This window comes from Muscardinus avellanarius, assembly GCF_963383645.1.
Source record: "Muscardinus avellanarius genome assembly, chromosome: 8".
Lineage (NCBI taxonomy): Eukaryota > Metazoa > Chordata > Mammalia > Rodentia > Gliridae > Muscardinus > Muscardinus avellanarius.
In genome coordinates this window covers 96,966,307-96,987,003 of record NC_137794.1, presented here as the reverse complement: position 1 = coordinate 96,987,003, position 20,697 = coordinate 96,966,307, and the positions used below count along the sequence as shown (strand labels likewise).

The following is a 20,697-nucleotide window of genomic DNA, read 5'->3' as shown; positions in this document are numbered from 1 at the left end:
GGCACCAGAAGTGTTTCAGATTTCAGAGTTTTTTTTTTCAATTTTGCAGTGCAATTGTGATGGTTGGGTATGGACTCTCCCCCAGAAAAGCTCGTACGTGGAAAATGAAGCTGTGTTCAGAGGTAAAGTACTGAATCAAGTTCTAACCTCATCAACGGATTGATCCATTGAAGAATTAGTCATTTCAAGGGACTTCCTGGGCATCACTGAAGGCATCTGGGGCATGGCTAGAGGAAGATCACTGGGGGCACTGTCTTGGGGACCATAAATGTCTCTGGTCCCCAAACCTTTAATTCCTTGCAGCCTGCTCACCATGGACTGAACCTCAGAAACCATGAGCCAAAATAAAGCTCTCCTCTAAACTGTTCTTGTCAGGTGTTTCAGTCACAGTGATGCAAAGCTGACTAACACAACAATATCTGCATGCATATGAGATATCCTGTAGATGGGACCCGAGCCCAAACGACAGATTCATTGACATTTCACAAGTACCTTAAACACACAGCCAGAGAGTCATTTTATACAATATCTTTAATGCTTCTTGTATACGGAGGAATGTTTTATGGTGTGAAGCCTTCCACTTGTGGGTGTCACGTCAACACTCAAAAAGTTTCAGATGCTGGATCATTTGGATTTTAGATTTTTGGATTAGGAAGGCTCAAACTGTACAATTTCTATTCTAGAACCCACAGGTGAGGTTCCAAGGACACAGCTATTTTGACTCCCCAGATGCAGTGCTGGGCAAGGGCAAGGCTCAGAGGAAAATCTGAAACTATCTAGAGTCCAAACCTATGGAATATGAGGATGAAAGTAAAGTCTAAAGTAAACACAGGAGATGAAATATAATAACCCGAAAACACAAATGCTACTGAGCAAAGTTAGCTGCCTGGTGTCACACCACCCCACAAATCCCTGGGGCTCATGGTTTTACCCATCAAAGAACCAGCACGTCAATTAGTTGGTACTGCTAAAATGCAAGGCTTATATTTCAAACACATAATTAAGGTGGGCGTGGTGGCGCATGCTTGTAATCCCAGCATTTGGGAGGCTGAGACCGGATGATCACAGTTCGTGGACAGCCTCAGCTACTTAATGAGGCCCTCCTAACTTTGAGACCCTGTTTCAAAACATAAAGAATAAAAATAAGGCAGGGGCCGTAGCTCGGAGGTTGAATGTCCCTGGGTTCAGTAATAGGCTTTAGTTCAAAAGCAAAATAATAATAACAACAACAACCATAATAATAATAATAATAGTTTCTTCATTTTAGGACACATTCCCTGATCATTTGCATATATAGATTCATGGTTACAATTCATAGCAGATGTTGCCCCTGGATGTTACTCAGAGGCCTCATTTCTTTTTTTTTTCTCTTTTTTCTTTTGTTTATTTATATTTATTTATTTATTTATTTATTTATTTATTTATTTATTTATTGTTATACCGGGGCTTGAAGCCAGTGGCATTCTACCTTTGAGCTATACTCCACGGCTTTTTAATTTGTTTCAAAACAGGGCCTTGCTCGGTACCTGAGAATTTTGCTATGTTTCCGAGGCTCTCCTCCTAGCTGCAATCCTCCTGCCTCTGAGTACTCTGATTACAGGCATGTGCCCCCATGTCTGGCTCAAAGGCCTCATTTTAATACAGTCAAAATGAAATTGTCTATCCCTTCACACTTCCTACCACTGGCACCCCAACCCTGGCATTTCCTCCTGTTCCCTTCCTTGCTTCAGGCTCCAATACCACCTGGCCATCTTCCTTTTCTTTGCTCATCCTCCCTTCCTTCCATGACCCATCCTGCCAAGGCCTTAGGTCCACTCCATCTTCACAGCCACTGGCTCATTTCTGGTCCTTATCACCATTCACCTGAATGGCTACAAGAGTGTCATAATAGAGCTCTCTGGCTGTCACCCTACCTGTACAAATCCATCCCTCATATGTCATCTGCTAGTACATCAGAAATCTCAATGCATTGTTCTTTTGCTTAATATCCTTTACACCTTTTCCCCATCGATGGCAGGTTAGAATATAGAATATAAAATAACTTAGCTGGGCCCATAAGGCCCTCTGTGATCCAGACCATGCAGTTCTCAAGAACATCACTCTCCAGCACATCGCAGAGGATTCGCTTTACTCTTGCCAACAGGCCTCGCAGAGGAGTAAAAACCAACAGCCTTACTCATGACAAGGAAACATCCATGCAGAAATCCAAATGGTCACCCATGCTTCACAGAAACAGCACGTAGTATAGCCTACACCCAGAAGTTAATCTTCATCTTCCATAGCACTGCCAAACTACCCAGGATTCATTTTAAACAGAATAGAGAATTAATTTTGCCTTCAAGAAATACTCCTATGGCCTTACACATGATTGACATGAGACATGAAGGAAAAAAAAACAATGCCGTGTCGTCTACACAGTTCTGTCTGTGCACAGAGCATTTACATTAAAGGCACAGTGCACACGTAGACCCACCACCACCATCGGGCCCCCACAAAATGATTTCAGGGGTGGAGTATTCTCATTTTCTTCAACAATCCACTTCCAAACATGTTTCCATTTTAAATCACTCAGACAAATGGGAGTTATTAACATATAAGCCCAAAGGAAAATAAAAATCCTCCTGCCTCAGAAATACTCAGCCAAAGATACTAAGTCTCTCATAATCATCTACGAATAAAGTACTACAAATGAAGCTGTCGAACATGTTTTTAATAAAATGAGAAGAATGCCTTAAAATTAAGAGCATTCAGTAAAGGAACAAATGAGTGAAAAATCATACAAATTAACATAATGGGAAAACAACCCAAACATAAACAAATACAAACATTTATCTTCAGATAAACAAAAAGATTTGAGCAGGCTCTGAGCTAATGCCCTCTTTAGCAGGGTAAATGAACCCAAGCAGACTCTTTGAGCAACATTACTTTTGAGAATCAAGTATAATACATGTTATAACATATTTTAGTCAGCAGCCTTTTTCCTTGTTGCTGTTTTCATAAGATAAGTAGTCCTGTGCTTAGTTATTTCTATTTAAAAGATTCTTAACATTCCTATTTAAATTTCTGTCTACTGCAGCTTGAATATTCATTAAATATTGAGAGGAGTTTGGGCCTCGGTAAGAATATATCCTAAGATAAAATGTGTCAGAAAATATCATTAAAGTCTCCAGCAGGCCTGGGTTTCACTGGTACTCATTACTAAGGTTCATTTCAAACCGCCTTTGCTCATTGTCTATAAACTGTTACCTACTCAAGTGTATAGTCTAAATAGCTGTTGAAATTAACATCATTACATAAATATCCATGAGCATTTGCAGGTCAGGTTTATAGTTGTTTAAATCATACAAAATAATAAACTCTATCATCACCTACCCACATTGAGAATGTTCTGCAACTCCCTGAAGTCCAGATGATCACACAATTTTTTATTAATTAACATTGGTGGTGACCTTATCAGACTCAAAAGGGTAAGACAAAAGAACACATTTAACAACAATATTTGCCCTGGTATTCTCATTACAAAGTCACAAATGTATTGTGCAATGAATAAGAAATAAGAAGCAATATAAGTAAACAGATTTTCATTAAATTAATCTCAGGGACTCAATAGTAAAACACAGTAAGAGTCTTCATGCATGGAAACAAACACTATAAAGCCTATTCCAAAAAGTTTCCTTTTTGTGATTTTAAATTTAGAAATGGAAAGAGTAAGAATCACTCAAACCAGACCCACATATTTACTGACATGTTACCAAATGCTCTTTTGGCCAATTCAAGGGAAAGAGTTCCTAAGAATGGATTGAAAAAAGGCCTTCAGTAGTGAATTTCAAATGGAGGAGTCAAAGCCCAAAAGAAGCAGTCAGGATTTACTTGGGATTTGCACCCAGAGCACCGTGTAGGCCACAGTCAGGAATAACACAACCTCTGTCCTTGAAGAACCACGTGATCAGCTGGGACAGCTGGAGACAAGCATCAAATGATAATGGGACATGTGCTCACCACTGTATCAGAAACAAGACTTGTAAAATCGGTGGGAGAATGACACGGCACAAAGAAGAGATCGGGTGTACCGCTGTGGTAGACGAGAAGTCCCCCCAACGCGGGTTTTGAACTAAGTTCATGGTGAGAAGACATGTATGTCAGCAAGAAGCCACCAATCCATACTCCAAAATTGGGTGGTTCATGGGCACAGAAACAATAGTGATTGAGAGGGCAAAAAAGATTCAGACATGCTTCCTAAGATTGCTTATAAATTTGTTCAAAGGAAAGATTTTATATTATCACTTTTCTTGCAGAAGAAGAATTTGAGCCTCAGAATGCATACGCAATCATAGTTAGTTATCAAGCTAAAGACCGAAAGTAATACCTTCAAGCCTAATAGCCTTAGTTATAAAATGAGCCATAGAGCTTTTGCAGCTTTTATATTAAGTATTTATAATAAACGGAGAAAGAAACAACTTCATATTAAGGGGAAAATGCCCTTATAATTTAGGATTCAATAAAGCCAACCATAATAGGGCTTAAAGTGACAGAAAACATAATAGCATCAAGCCTCTAACTCTAAGTAAACAATTATAGCTTCCATAAAACAGGGTTGTTTTTCCCCCTTCTGATAGTAAGTAAAAGCACTTTATAGATCTTATTTCCAGAAACCAAATATTCACAAGGGAGCATGAGTTTCATAAGTGAATAAGGGCACAACTCACTTCTTATGAGTGATAAATCTGCATTTATAAATGGGCCCAGACAGCACAGCCGAGAAGAACAGGCCAGCGTGCTTTCCCGGGCACTTACCTGCATCTGTTGCTTGAGCTCCCTGGCCGAGACAGTGTCCTGCAGAGCATTCTCCCGCTGGGAGGCATCTGCCAGCACATTCACTGTGGTCTCTGCTTCCTGGACCCACTTGAGGAAGTTCTCCAGGTCCTTGCGAGAGGCCTGCACGGTCCTCAGCTCAGCCTCCAAGGCCCTCTGTCTGTCTGCAACACTGAAAGAAACATGACAGGCAGGGCTCTGTTACCTACAGGGTGACATTCCACATCATGCAACCCTACATAAAAAATTAAGAGACAGCCTCAGAGGAACTTTTATTTATTTAAGTCCCCAAATGTTACTGGGAGATTTATTTATATGTGTGTCTAGAATAATTTTGATGAAGGAATCCTGTGAGATGTGGGAGGGAGACAGGCACATAAATATTAACCAAATCACATCCATATCATGAGATGATTCATGACTACATTTTATATCTTATATTTATACATCAAGTTGTCCCTTTATTCATTTATGTCAACACCTTAGTATGATAGCTAACACCCAAAAGGCAATATCAATAAATATACATACAATCAATGACTAAATGAATTCTGAGAAAGAACAAAATCTGAAAAAAATATTTAAGATAAAAAGAAAATGATTTATTTCCAGAGTGAAGCTCAGTGGCAGAGCATTGACTTGGCACACAGGAGTCCCTGGATTCCATCCTCAGCACCACAAAAACTAGTAATCATTTAAAGGGCTTACTTTAGATTTTATTTATTTATTTATTTATTTATTTATTTAATTTTGTGGTACTAGGGGTGGAACCCAGGGGCTTTTCTACCTCTGGGCTATACTCCCAGACCTATTTTATACTTTATTTGAAAACAGGGTCTCACTAAGTTGCTGAGAACCTCACTCAGTATCTGAGGCTGACTTTGAACATGTGTGAGCCTCCTGTCTCAGCCTCCCAAGCGCTGGGATTACAAGCATGCACCACCACGCCTGGCTTACTTTGAATATTTTTAAATAATTCAAATCAATGCAAGTTGATATAGTAATATTTGGAAAATTCTGATATAAACACTTTACTAATTCTATATAGAAATTAGAACTACTGAAGTTATCTAAACTATAAGACACACACATTTGTAAATTAGACCTTTTATGTGCTTGTGGTACTAGGGATTAAATCCGGGGCATTTTCCCTCTGAGCTATATACTCAGCCCTATTTTATTTTCCATCTTGAAGTAGGGTTTCCCTAAGTTGCTGAAGATCTGACTAAATTGCTGAGGCTTTCCTCAAGCCTGTGGGTCTCCTTCCAAGTACTGGGATTACAGGCATGTACCACCAAGCCTGGCTGCAAATTAGACACTTAAAGTTCATAAACCTAAGAGCTCCATAATAAGAAAACAACTTAGTTTTTTAAATGGGCATCAAAAAATTTATTTCTAAGTATTTAAAAGCTAGGAGAATGGCCGGGTGTGGTGACCTTACTCTTGTAATCCCAGCATTTGGGAGGCTGAGACAGGAGGATCGCACAGGTTCGAAGCCAGCCTCAGCTACTTAGTGAGGCTCTCAGCAATTTAGTGAGACCCTGCTTCCAAATAAAATATAAAATAGGTCTGGGAGTATAGCCCGGAGGAAGAAAAGCTTCTGGATTCCATCCCCAGTACCACCAAAAAAAAAAAAAAAAAAAAAAAAGCTAGGAGAATGGAAAGCATTTGTCCACACAAACACTGGAGCAAGAATGTTTATGGCAGCATTATTAGTAACAGCCAACTAGTACAGTTGATCTAAATGTCCATCAACTGAAGGAAATATCATCAAATACGGTAGACCAAAACAAAGAATTTTACTCAGTCATAAAAAGGAATAAAATACTGGCATATGTTATGACGGGATGAACCTTGAAAACATTGCGCTTAGTGAAGTGAGCTAGACTTATTATAGGATTCCACTTACATGAAATTCCAAAGCAGGTCAATCTATAGAGAGGAAATGTATATTACTTGTTGCCTCAGACTTGAGGGCAAGGGACAAAAAAGACTAACTCTGACTTGGTACAGGGTTCCTTTTGGGGGTTATACTCTTCAGAAATTAAGTGTAGAGACGGTTATCCAACATGATGAAAATACCAACAACCACTGAGTCATATGCATTAAAAGGGTAAGTTTTGTGGTTCACAATAAAAACATTAGTATATCTAATAGGATCTCAGTTTTTATTTTTTCTATCTTTCCATCTACTCATCCACCCATTCTTCATCCATCTACCCACCCATCTGCTTTCTATCCGAAATATACAAAAAGGGAGAAGTGCCTAGAATATTAATATTAAAACATTTATATCTGGGGGCTGGGAGTGAAGTTGGCTTACCTTGCTATTTGTCTTTTTCTGCATTTTAATTCATAATAAACACATATCTTTTGTATACATCAATAAACACACTTTTAAAAATGAATAAAAAATGTAAAGAGATAAATCACCAGAGAAGATATATGGGTGGTAAATAAGCACATTAAAAGAGGCCCCGCATCATTAATCATTAGAGAAACACACATTCAAACCATAACGAGGTATCACTACCTGTTAAAATGGCTTTAAGGAAATGACTAAAGAAATGCCAGAGAGAACAGGGAGTCATTGACACTCATACTGGTTGCGGGGCAGAAGGTAACGTTGTACAGCCACTTTGAAAAGCAGTTGTACTACACTTGAGCCAAAAGGATACCAGTGGGACTCCAGATAATGGAGGGGAAATACCAGCAAAGTTTGAATGGAAAGATAGGAGAGGAGGAAGGCTGATCTTGATTAATGAGGGTCTACATCTGAATATGTGTAAAATTATGAATATGGCATGGTTACCCTGGACAACCATTGGTGGGAGGGGGGAAGGGAAAACAGGGGCAGGGGGGAGAGGGCACCAAATATAGTTTAAATGTATACTATTTATGTTCAATAAAAAATTGTTAAAAGAAAAAAAAAAAGAAAAGAAAAGCAGTTGTCCGAGTGTTAGAAAACTAACCATGCACTTATACCACCCAGCAATCCTACCCCCAGGTCCTGACCCAAGAGAAATTAAAACATATCCACAAAAAAACTTGTATGCAAATATTTATATAAGCTCTATTTGTAGCAGTCTCAAACTGGGAACAACCCAGTTTGAACCCAAATATGAACTGATAAATACAATATGGAATACACGTGCACTATTATACTACTCAGTAACAAAAACAAGCTACTAACACGGGCAACAACACAAACTGAATCTCAGATGCAAAAGATTCCATATTATGATTCTATTTCTATTCTGGAATATCATCAACCTGGTCCCAGTATTTACTAAAAAACCTCCAATAATATTTGACTGTCTGCAAGATAAATTAAAATTGACTCACCTGGAACATAATGTCCTCTATCATCTATCAATAATTTATCTTCCTGACTTTAACTCCTAGGTTTTTTTTCCATGCTCTATTCAGGTCAAGGTGTTATGTTTTCTATTATCTAAAATATTCTTGATATTATGCCCATATAAAAACTTTATATCCACAGCAAAATGTCTTCCTCTCTACCCATTTCACTTAACAAAACCCTGCTAATCTTCTTTTTTTTTTTTTTTTTTTTTTTTTTTGTCGGGTCTGGGGATGGAATCCAGGGCATTTGACCTCTGAGCTACACCCCCTGCCCTATTTTTTATTCTTTTTATTTTGAAACCGGGTCTTGCTGAGTTGCAGAGGGCCTCACTAAGTAGCTGAGGCTGTCTGTGAACCGCGATCCTCCAGGTCTCAGCCTCCCGAATGCTGGGATTACAAGTGTGAGCCACCACGCCTGGCAAAACCCTGCTAATCTTTTAAGGATTAAAGATCACCTTTTCCAGAATATTTTCCTTCCCAGTTACATTTCCTTTCATACAGTGTCACTACTCTTTATACAGAAACTAATTGTATGTACCTGGAAACGCTCATTCTACACTTAAATTTCACTTTAACAATATCACATAGATTTCTTGTCTGCCCATCTATCCTACAGCATCATTATGGTCAGAAACATTTTTTCATATTTTCACATTTTTCAGTCTTTATTATTTAGCAGTCTTATAATAAATATGGTTAGGATAATAGTAATCGGTATATAATACACCTTTAAGATTTGCTCCCAAACATCATTTTTCAAGAAATTCCTGGGTGATGTCCTCCACAAAACTCAGTTTGTAAACCAAGAAGGAGGAAGACATGAAAAGCATAAAAAACAGAGCCCGCTCCCCTGGAGAAGACCAGGGGCTCTGCTGCTGAAGGGAAAATGGGCTCCCAGAAAGGAGGCTGCCAGTCCAACCGGGAGCAGGTGGGGGCTGCCCCCACCACTGGAACCACCCTGTACCCTGGTCTTAACTTGACCAAACTGACAAAGGATGCACTCACACAAAATGAGGAAAGAGCCCCACAGGGAAAAAGAAACCAAACCTCAGCGAGATCCACGAATCAGAGATTCCACACTTGGGGAAAAATATGGGAAATCCCCAGCGTAATGTTGAACAAATCTAGGAAGCATGCCTGCAGAAGAGACGTCTCAGAAAGAGAAATATGAGAAGTGATAGGCTGCTTAACGTGATTGACTCTGTAGAAAATTACACTGTCAGGCCATGGGACAGAGAACGTGGGAAGAATTAACAGCAGGGGCGAAGAAAACTAGGCATAGCAAGGCAAGGCATTTGTAAATTTTAAATAAAAGAAAAAAACAAAATTGTAGAAAACCCTATTGTACAGCTATGAATAATGTTTGATCGCAAATAATAATGTAAACACTAAACATCTGCCTACAAATTAAATGATAAAGGGAAGAGAACAGTGATGTAAGAATGCCAATCCCTTTCCTGCGGGAGGTGGTATATGCTGAAATAGTAGGATCAGTAGGACCATGAGTTCAAGACCAGCCCAGACAACTTAGTAGACCCTGCTTTCAAAACACTTTCTTAAATAGTCCAGGAATACAACTCCATAGTAGAGCACCCCTGGGTTCCATCCACAAAAAGAAAAAAAAAGAGAGAGAGAGATAAGAATGGGAAAGAAAGCTCATTTCTTTATATTTACCAAACTAGGATGACAGTAAACAATGTCTAATATTAGTAAATGGAAAGATAATGGCATATTCACTTTCTTTGGAATATGGAAATATATAAATTACATAAGGAGAAGCTAAAAAAGAGAGGCTGTGACAGGAGAGTAACAAGTTAGAGGACAGCACACAGTAATTTAACAACTTTATATGTATATGTGAAAATATATATACGTTATATACATATGTGAAAATACCAACACCAGTCTCAGTATCATGTATGGGGAAGGGAAGAGAGTGGGGAGGGAACTGAGGGGAAGTTCACAGTGTACTGTACACATGTCTGTCCCTCTCACTCCAAACTACATTCTGATGTAAGACTATAACCCAACAATAAAAGTAAGAGAGGGAGGGAAGGAGGGAGGCAGGCAGGCAGGCAGGCAGGCAGGCTCGCTCAGTGGATAAAAGGATAAAAGGCCCTAAGTTTAATACCCAGTACCATTATAAAAAGGTATCAAAAAGCAAAAGCAAAAAAAAAAAAAAAAAAAAAACCCAGACATGGTGATATGCTCTTGTAATCCCAGTATTTGGGAGACTAAGACAGGAAGATTGCAGGTTCAAGGCCAGCCTCAACAACTTAGTGCGGCCCTCTAAAACTTAGTGAGGCCCTCTTTCAAAATAAAAATGGGGCTGGGAATGTAGCTTAGAGTTAGAATGCTCCTGGTTAGATCCTCAGAACCACCAGAGGAAAAAAAAAACATTTTTAAAGAGCATTAGATTAGCTCTATTAACCCCAAAGAAGGCCCAGACTAGGAAAAAGCAAGCAGGCAAACATCTAAGAACCATTAAGGGAGAAAACAGGAAATTCCCTACACACAAAACATGTATATATTCCACACATATAAAAAGCCTAGCTAACAGGGAAGGTAGAAAAGCTTTACTCATGCTTCAAAGGAAAAGTGAGCTAGAGGGCCAGGCCACTTGGCCTTAGTATCTCACTGGACAGGGAGAGCCCAGCCACATACTCTGGTGACCAGTGGAACACAGGAAGACCAGAAGCTAGGGCAAGGTTGCCAAACTGTCTCCTGGTGATCAGATGCAAAGGAAACAGTGTGTTAAAAATATATACTTTGCAGAAAACTGCCAAAGACCCAACTTTTAATTACTTTAGTAAGATATGTCTGCTGGTTATATAGGCAAAGGATATAGGTTTTGGATTAAAGTAACAAGGGTTCCACCACTAATTACCCCAAAACTTGGGAAATCTTCCCCATCATCATCCTTCTGGTTGGCACACAGGGCCCCCGTGACTTGGCTCTTGTCACCATTCCAAAATCACCTCGTCCCTCTAACCCTCATGAATAATTCACCTACAGAAATGAACCAATTACTAATCCACTAAGAGGTCACTGTTTCTGTGACATCCAGAGCTTTACATTTTAGTTATTATAACCTTCCATCTCTTTCCTCTTTCCTCTTCCTGCCTCCAGCTAGTAACAATTTTTTTCTTTCCACCTAGCTAACTTCTGTTGATTCTTCAGAAATGGCTGCAAACACCTTTCAAGCCGATGTTCCCTTTCCTTAAGCATCCTGGGATTTCCCCTGCCGTGGCCAAAAGGTCCAACACTGCTGTAATAAATCAACACAAACTCAGTGGCTTAAAGTGACACAAATTTGTTATCTTCTGTAAGTTAGCATCTGACGCTAGCCTGAAACCACACTGCAGGCAGAGCTCTGCTCCTCCTGTGGGCTCAGGAGGTGACTCGGTCTCTTTACCTTGCCAAGTTTCTACTGGCCACCGTATTTACTGTCTTGTAGCCACTTATTCCATCTTCAAAGCCAGCAATGCTGGGTGAAATCCTCACATCGCATTTCTCTGACCCACTTCTCTGCCTCTTTTCCACTTTCTAGGACTTGCAGGCTAACACCGAATCCACCCTGATCATCCAGGATAATCTTCTCATCTTTGGAGCCATTATTCCACCACCTCACACATCTCTGATCATAACTGCATGCAATTTTTTTTCTTACATGTTGGAAGCCTCTGAATGATCAATGCACCTGGCAGCCCAGAGCCCAAACACAGTCGCAACTCAAGAAGTATTTACTGAATAAATAATACAATGGAAATAAAACTTCCTTTACAGCAATATTTTAGGGAGAAAAAGAGGTATACAAACATAAACATATCAAGATGTAATAAATATTCTATAAATAATATTTGCCTGATCCTGCATATGAATTTGGTGAGATAGTAGGAAGTTAATTTTGCCTATAGAATGCAGGTATGAAATTTAATAATTAATATCCTGAAGGTTTTTTAAGTGCACATATATCAAGTTTCAATTGTTTATCATGAATTTAATCAATTACTGATAATAATAAACATTCTGAAAACTAAATTCTATTTATAGCAGTCCAAATAGTCCTCATATTATCATAATGAATATACACTTTAAAATTTATACTCAGGGGGCCGGGCGTGGTGGCGCATGCTTGTCATCCCAGCATTTGGGAGGTGGAAACTGGAGGATGGTGGATCACAGACAGCCTCAGCTACTTAGTGAGGCCCTCCGCAACGTACCTTGCCAAGTTTCTACTGGCAACGTAGTGAGACCCTATTTCAAAATAAAGAATAAAAAAGAAAATAGCTCCCCAGACCTGCAAGAAAAAAAATTATATTCAGGGGCTGGGGATAGCTCGATGGTAGAGAGCTTGCCTAGCATACACAGGGCCTGCATTAGACCCTCAGCATATCAAACAATGTATAATCACAGTGAGGGCATATATGTTCATCTCTATTCTGACTTTTGAAATTAATTCAATTTATGTGAAATCCCTAATAGACTATAGTTCCCTCTCTATGCCCTAGTTCTTTTTTTTTTTTTTTTGGTGGTACTGGAGTGGTGGGTCTCACTGAGTTGCAAAGAACCTCACTAAGTGTGTGTGTATGTGTGTGTGTGTGTGTGTGTGTGTGTGTATATATATATATATATATATATATATATATATATATATGTATTTATTTATTAAGGCTACAGTATGGTATACCGAATGTTACACAAATATTTTACCCATTTTTAAGAAATTCCTCATGATTCATCATAGTATTAGAAGGCCAAAAAAATCATTAAAATTAGAGGTTCAGAAATATGTCCATACAACTTTCTCACAAAGGCTAATAAATTGCCTTTAATCCCACTGGTACAGTGCTCTCAGAAGAAAACAACCTAATCCTACCAACTCTGTTGCTTGTCAGCAATATGGCTTAGGGTATATCATTTCCTATCTCTATTTTTTTCATCCTTAAAATAAGGAAGTTGAAATAGAAGAGTAAAAGACTCAGGGGTTCTTTAAAAACTATCTAATCCATCACAGAGATTATAAAACCTGCTGGAAGAGTTCCTTCCACTTCCCCTCCCCTTATCCCTAACTTGGAATTCAGCTTCATTAAGAGTTGCTGCTTATAAATAAAATGTTACTGACGGGCTAGATAAGCAGTGTGCACGGCAGAGAGGCTGGGAAGATCACCGTGGAGGGCTTCTAAGGTCACTTCCAGCATGGAATTCACACTGCTCCACAATCTCAGCGTAGGCTTTGTATCTGGCACTCATGGTTCCTATGGCTCAAGAAAGATCAGAGCAGAGCTGGAGGAAATCCCGAGGCATGTGATGTGGAGATGTCGGGGAAGGAGGACTACCACAAAAAGAGAAATGGTTTCTTAAGTTTAGGAAATTTCTGGCCAGAAGACAAAGGCAGACTTTTTTTTATAAGTCTCTTTGAAATCCATAAATTACAAAGGATAAGGAGAGGCTGAAAGTCTAAAAGACACATTTGAAGTATACAAGGGTAACCAGCTGAAAGCATTTTTACTTCAAACAGAAGAAATACGAGACTATAGGATTCTTTAGTGCAAGAAATGGTAGAGAATTAAAATATATATAGCTTCCCAGGAAAGATATAAGGACATCCATGGGTGACAGATTTATAATAGTTTATAGTAAAGGGAACTGGAATTTTTAAAATATAAACTTTTAGCTTTCAAAGAGATGTCGGTAATAAAATCAGCTATGATAGGCCATAAAACATCAATAACCATTTTGTAATGCAAAATATGGCCACCTACATATGGACTTTTAAAAATGTCACTTTAAAGATGTTAAGCAGTTTTTGATATTTTAAGCTATGAAATATAATATACTGTTTAATCAAGTGTGCCTGTGCTTATAGTTGGTCAAAGAGTACTTGAACACAAATAATTGTCTTTTCAAAAAAGCCTTTAATGGAAGGAAAAATCTTAGGAAATCCACAGTTATGTGTTGCTAAATTTTGGTGTACTTAAAAGGTGACCTGTACAGTGATAAGAGATTTAAATATATTTATCTCTTTTAGAGTGGAATAGAGTAGTGGCAGTACTCTGAGTGGCAAGGAGAAAACTTACAATGAAACCCTTCTTCAAGCTTTCCAATGGGCACCTGCACAAGGTAATTTTGCTCTTTTTGTAAATAAAAAAATATTTATCTGAAAAGTATATTAAGGCATGCAGTGGGGGGAAAAATGAAAAATTAGCCACTGAAGATATTCTCAGTGATCCATGCTCTTTTGGTGGCCAATCTTTGTTACACAGAAGTTGAGTCATCATCAAGATACTTAAAAACTCTCCCCATGGGGCTTAAGGAGACCGTCCTAAGCTATTTACGCTACACCACTTGGGAAGCTCAAGAAAGGGGTCCCACCTTCACCACCACCCCATGACACCTTGAGACCTGCCCACAGCCTTGTCTATCCCATAGGAGCAGCTCTCCCTGGGGGCTACAACTTCCAGAAAATAAATATTTATGAATACTGACTTTTTCTGTAAGAGAATATATCTTACCACATCCTTATTTTTTCTCTTCTAGCTATACTATTAGCAATATTTGGTCTTCAATGGTCAATCAGCAGTCCAATACTGCTCTAGACATTCCCCAGTTTTCCTCTGTTACTGTGTGTAGTTATAAAGGTTGTCCACTGCCTCCCAGAGAAGTGGAATCTAAAATCCAACTCTAGATCTGTTGGCCGAGCCATAACTCTCGTGAGGACCGTGCTGAAACACCTCAGCCCCATATGGACTTGAGACAATCCTCATCCTCACTCCCAGAGAACTTTCTTTCTTTCCTTATTTTATCTGCAACATCTCCAGTTCTCTTTCAATGTCCCTTAGGCCCATTTTGACTTGCTCACAGCATGTCACAGTGATCACAGAGGCAATGTGGTCCTTACAGAGAGATGGCTCATCTTCCCACCACCGAGGCTCCAGCTGATGCACATCTGGACTCATCTTCCTTTCCCTCTGTCTGGAATCACCAGTCTCTCCTCTACTGGATCAACAGTCAGAAGCTTATAAACTCGCTTTAACATATCCGCTTTTAAGAGAAAAGCTAATATTGGGAAGCTGAGACAGGAGGACTGAAGTTTTGAGGCCAACTATGAAACTCAGCAACTTTGAAATGGGTAAGAACCTATTTCAAAATAAAAAGGGCTGGGGGTGTAGCTTAGAGGTAGAATGCCCCTGAATTTGAAGGAATAAAAGGAAAGTAAATGGAGGAAGGAGGGAAGGAGAAGGAGAGAGAGAGGGAAAAACCTGAGATCCCACTAGGGACACCCAATCTCTCAGTCCCTCTTCACAACAAACTTCTCTACAGTTGTTTCCACAAATTATTTCTACTTCCTCACCTTCATTTCATTTTCTGTTTCTAGCCTTATCACATCCTTCAAAGCGTTTTTTCAAGCCCGGTGCAATGGTGCATACCTGAAAGCCCACTACTGAGACAGGAGGATTCTGGAAGACCAGTTCAAAATAAAAGGTAAAATGGGCCAGAGAATATAGCTCAGACATAGAATATCCTTGGATTCAATCCCCTACACACACACACACACACACACACACACACACACACACACAGCCTTTTCAAAATCACCAGGAATCTCTAAACTGTATAATCCCATGAATGGTGTCCTGTGTCATCTTTTCTTTCTTCAGTGGTACTGGGGATGGAACCCAGGGGTATTCTACCTCTGAGTGACATCCCCAGTCCTATCTTTTATTCTTTATTTTGAAACAGGGTCTCACTGAGTTACAGAGGGCCTCACGGAGTAGCTGAGGCTGTCCGCAAACCTCGATCCTCCGGTCTCAGCCTCCAGAATGCTGGGATTACAAGCGTGCACCACCACCCTCAGCTTTGTTTCATCTTTTCTGAATACTCCATCCTCATTCAGCACCATGATCAATCTCCCTTGGACACATTCTCCTCTCTCCAGTCCCACTTAGAAACATTCTCTTCCATCCAATTCTAAAGATCCAAACTCCTGGAATCATTTTATCTCCTTCATTGGAAGCTGCTTCTCGGTTCCTTTCACTCCATCACCATAAGGCCTGTGGGTGGAATCAAGCACGCTCTTCTCTTCTATGCCTTACTTTGTCCCTGGCGATCTCATCCAATCTCACACAGTTAACCTTCAGTGTAAATGCTGAGAACTCTCCATTTGTATTGGAGGTCAAAACATTTGAATTCCAAATTCATATAACCACTTGCCTATACATTTACATCTAACAGGCATCTCAAACATAAATGTCAAAAAACTATTTTCTCTGTCTTTCTCCCCAAGCCTTCACAGCCTTTTCCAACTCGGGGACGGATTCCACCACTCACCCTTTTACAAAATGCCATCTTTAATTACTTCCACTCCCTCAAGCCACATAGCTAGTCCACTAAGGTATCTGTTCAACTTCTGAAGCACATCTCAAGTCTACCCCTTTCTTTCCATCCTTGATGATCTGGTCTCCCTTTCCTAGCACAGCTCAACTCCACACCTTCTCACTTAACCACATTTAATATTACTTCCTGACTTCCCCCTTTCATATTTGCCATTCACTGGAATTTTCTTCCAATGCTCCCTTAGCCTCAGAAGAAATTCTACTATCACCTTCTGATTTATACTTTCTAAATTTTATCCAAACTTGATAAGTCCCTCCCTTATATAGCACATTTTTAATTTCTTCTCCAAAATAATCTATAATTCAAGCATATTTTCTTCTTTACTATATAGCTTTCTGTATAGAATATAAACTTCCTGGGAACAGTCATAGGTGTATTTGTGGACGAATTTTTGCAACTGATTACAGAGCCTGGAAAATAGAAAGCTAAATCAATACTTCTTTATTTGTGTGTGTGTGTGGGGGGGGGGTCCTGGGGATGGAACCCAGGGGCATTTGACCTCAGAGCTATACCCCCTGCCCTATTTTTTATTCTTTATTTTGAAGACGGGTCTCATTGAGTTGCAGAGGGCCTCACTAAGTAGCTGAGGCTATCCGTGAACCACAATCCTCCAGTCTCAACCTCCCAAATGCTGGGATTACAAGCTTGTGCCACCATGCCTGGCTTTAAATCAATACTTCTTTAATGGAAAAAAAGCAAATGAAACATAAACCAACAACTGTGGGCATTGCTCCCTTAATTTACTTAACATGGAGCTAAGTGTACTGAAAAAATATGTTTGAGCCTGATATTTAAAAAATGAAACATAAGCATTCTTGGCAATATACTACAAAGACATTATTGGTAATTTGCTTAAAGTACAGTAAAATGATACCTGAAATATTAAAACAACATAAGAGTATAATTTTTACATTTCTCTTCTTGGCCAGTTCAATTCCTGGCTTGAAAGGGGAAACTAAAAACAGAAAGTTAGAAATAAAAATAAGAAAAACAGGTTGAAAACTAAAGGTGACTTTCAAGGAAAGAAGTGAGTTCCTGAGAAGATGAATCAAGTTGACTGGCCAGATCTCTGAATCTCACATTGGTGGACAGGTGAGAAGGATAAGGCTACCTGTACTTTTTAACCTAAGCCCATTGATTTTGGAATGGCAGCTGCTGTCGGAGCTGAGGCCACTATAAATATCTTCTATTGATTGCTCTTAAAAGGCATTGATCAAACTGAACAATGGATAGGTGTTGAGAAAAAATGCTTTGTTTTTACTAATCTTTGGGTACAATCACTACTGCAAAAGTAACTTCACAGAAGCTTAGACAACAACAACAAAAAAAGTCAAGAAAGAAAAAGAAAATTCAAGTTTTTGGAATTTAACCTGTTTTCAAAATAGCTGAGAACTTCATAAATTCAGTCTTTAGTACATGCACTATTCATACAACCCCTTGTAAATATGTACGTCCCACATGTCCAGCTGGCCATTATTAATACATTAATGAAGATTAATGAGAAAGAGAATATCACTTCAAAAATAGAAAATGAAGTTTTTTTCACTGATCAATCTGACCTGTATTCCTGGATCCCAGTGAGATCATGATGTTTTTTAAAAATTCTACGCCATACTTTACCAGGATGGTTAGACTTCTGCTTTAGCAGAAAACACTTATATGCAACATAAATTCAACAACTGTGATGATTTCACTAACCAAGAAAATGTATTTTCTAAGAAATTTCATCTAGTAATAAAATTTAGTGTATCTATACTGCATTCAGTAATACCCACAATTTGGTATTTTGTCATTAACTTGAGTAGAGATTATTCAAAAGCACTAGCTACAAACAACTGACAATGACCCAACTTTCTGCTAATTTAGCCACAGGAAGTACCATGAAACAGACTCCAGAGTGGTGGGTTTATAAGGCAGACATAAAATGACCAAGCATATGCTGATGACTTGGGTAACATTTTTTGGTCATAAATCATGTACCAAGAGCATTTATAAATAACTTTTGTTCTCACAATGTTACAGTCCGACATAGAATGTCCCTTGAAGAACTCAGGGTTTATATAGTTAAGTCGTGAGAACTATGGTCTCATAAATAGATAAATCCATTATAATGGATTTGGATTTATCTGGGTGGTGACTTAAGAAGGCAGGTGTGGTTGGAGAAGGTGGGCTTCTGGGGGGGGGGTGGCTTAGAAATTGTGCTTTTTTCTTTGAATCCTCTTGCTTTCTTGAGCTGCAGCCCCTGACCTCACATGAACAAAACCCAGAATCTCCATGGAACTATGAGCAAATCAATATGTTTTCTTCTAAGTTACATGGTCAGTCATTTGGAATTATAGCAATAAGACTTGACTGAGAGACCAGTGTTTGGGACCTAAAATAATCCTAAACACTAGACACTTTCTCCACTTTAGAACCAGGGAAAGTGAGATTTGGTAAGTTAAAATAACCCACTTAAGGTTGAAAAAGATGGTCCATGCATAGAGTAGGATATTAGCAAAGGATTGTCAGATACCATATCCAGTAAAATTTCTGTTCTGCTTGTACAATCCTAGAAATGCCTTAAAATGAGCAAGGCAAAATAAGATCTCATGGGGTAAGGACAAGAAGAATCCACAGAAATTAGTGATTTATAAGAAATTACAGCATACATTAACCTTGTCCCGTGTCCTTTACAGTACTTTGGCATAGAAAACTGTGTGCATAATGTGTGGGTGAGTATATATGTATGTATGCATATGTATGTATATATACATATACATATATATGTCTATGTACATATACACACACACATGCATATAATGTGCTTTTCACCCTGGGGTGCATAAATGTAGAACTACCATAATCTTTCTGACCCAAATCAGGTATCCATATTTCAAAGTTACCACAAACTGAGTATCCAAAAGTCCAAAAATCCAAAACTCCAAAATCTAAAGCTTTTTCTGTGTACCAATATAATGCACAAGTGGAAAATTCCACACCTCTAAACTCTTTGTCATGCAGAAAAGTATTTTAAATACCGCATAAATAGCCTTCAGGCTATGCATACAGAGTGTATATGATTTGGTTTTGTTGTTATTTTGGTTTTGTGGCATTAGCATATGAACCTAGGGCCTTGAGCATGCCAGGCTCTACCTGAGATACACCTCCAGCCATACAAGGCATATTTGACCCATAAGTGAATTTCACATTTAACCTTGGGTACCATATCCTCCATAAATCATTACATAGAAGCAAATATTCCAAAATTTAAAAAAATGAAATCAAAACACTTCTGGTCCCAAATATTTCATGGGGTATTCAGCTTATAAAAGTACATTTCAACTATTACTATCTCAATATGCACTGAAAAATAAGTAGTTAACTGGCATTGTGAGATCCAAGGGGGAAAAGAACAGAAGAAAAGAGTGGTGGGCATGACATTAGTTTTAAACAATAGAGACAGGACCGCAGCTCATAGACTCCAAAATACCAGGAGTCAGTTAATTACTTATCAATTTCAGAATTAAGCATTTTTGTAGATTAGATAACAAATATTATGAATGTATTTGTGCTATAGATTATCCTCAAGACAGGTCTCGGGAAACAATTGAGAACAATAATATTTATGGAGCTAGGGGCAAGGCTATTTGTACTACACAGAATAAAAAAAATACTATAATAAATAGCCTCATTGTAGATAAGGGACTGTGGGCCGCGAATGGCCAAATTACTTAGACCAATCGCAATTCCTACAAAACTTTCACTTTGAAAGCTGATATTAAACTTCACACAATACCTCCACTCTCATTCCTCCATGTGCAGGTATAACAGCCCTTCATCCCTCCAGAATTTGGCTAATGATGTATATTCAAAATAGGACAGGAATAAGAGAAAAGCATGTAAAAAGGCCCCTCAGAGGCCATTAGAGCGGATACAATGGCCACATGCTGGAGAGTCTTCCATTATTCATAAGAGAGGCCCCATATCTTCAATCTGATCTGGTTTCTAAACTCAACACAGATAAGAACCAGGAAGCAAGATCACAGACAGATCTGAGAGGCAGGGACACAAAGCACTTAGCAAGGATGCTGATGTTCTGATAACAAAGAAGAAAAATGAAACTTGTTTAGAAGGTGTGGGTAA

General features: G+C 38.8%; 1 protein-coding gene across 1 annotated transcript in view; it reads right to left on the bottom strand.

The window, feature by feature from the left end:
- The window catches only part of UTRN (utrophin), a gene marked incomplete at both ends in the record, with an annotated part of 491,377 nt that overhangs the window by 267,859 nt on the left and 202,821 nt on the right, over positions 1-20,697 (bottom strand). The window contains one exon of the mRNA XM_080700143.1: positions 4,795-4,984. Within this exon, the coding sequence (XP_080556269.1) occupies positions 4,795-4,984 (190 nt within the window). The remainder of the gene's footprint in view (positions 1-4,794; positions 4,985-20,697) is intronic.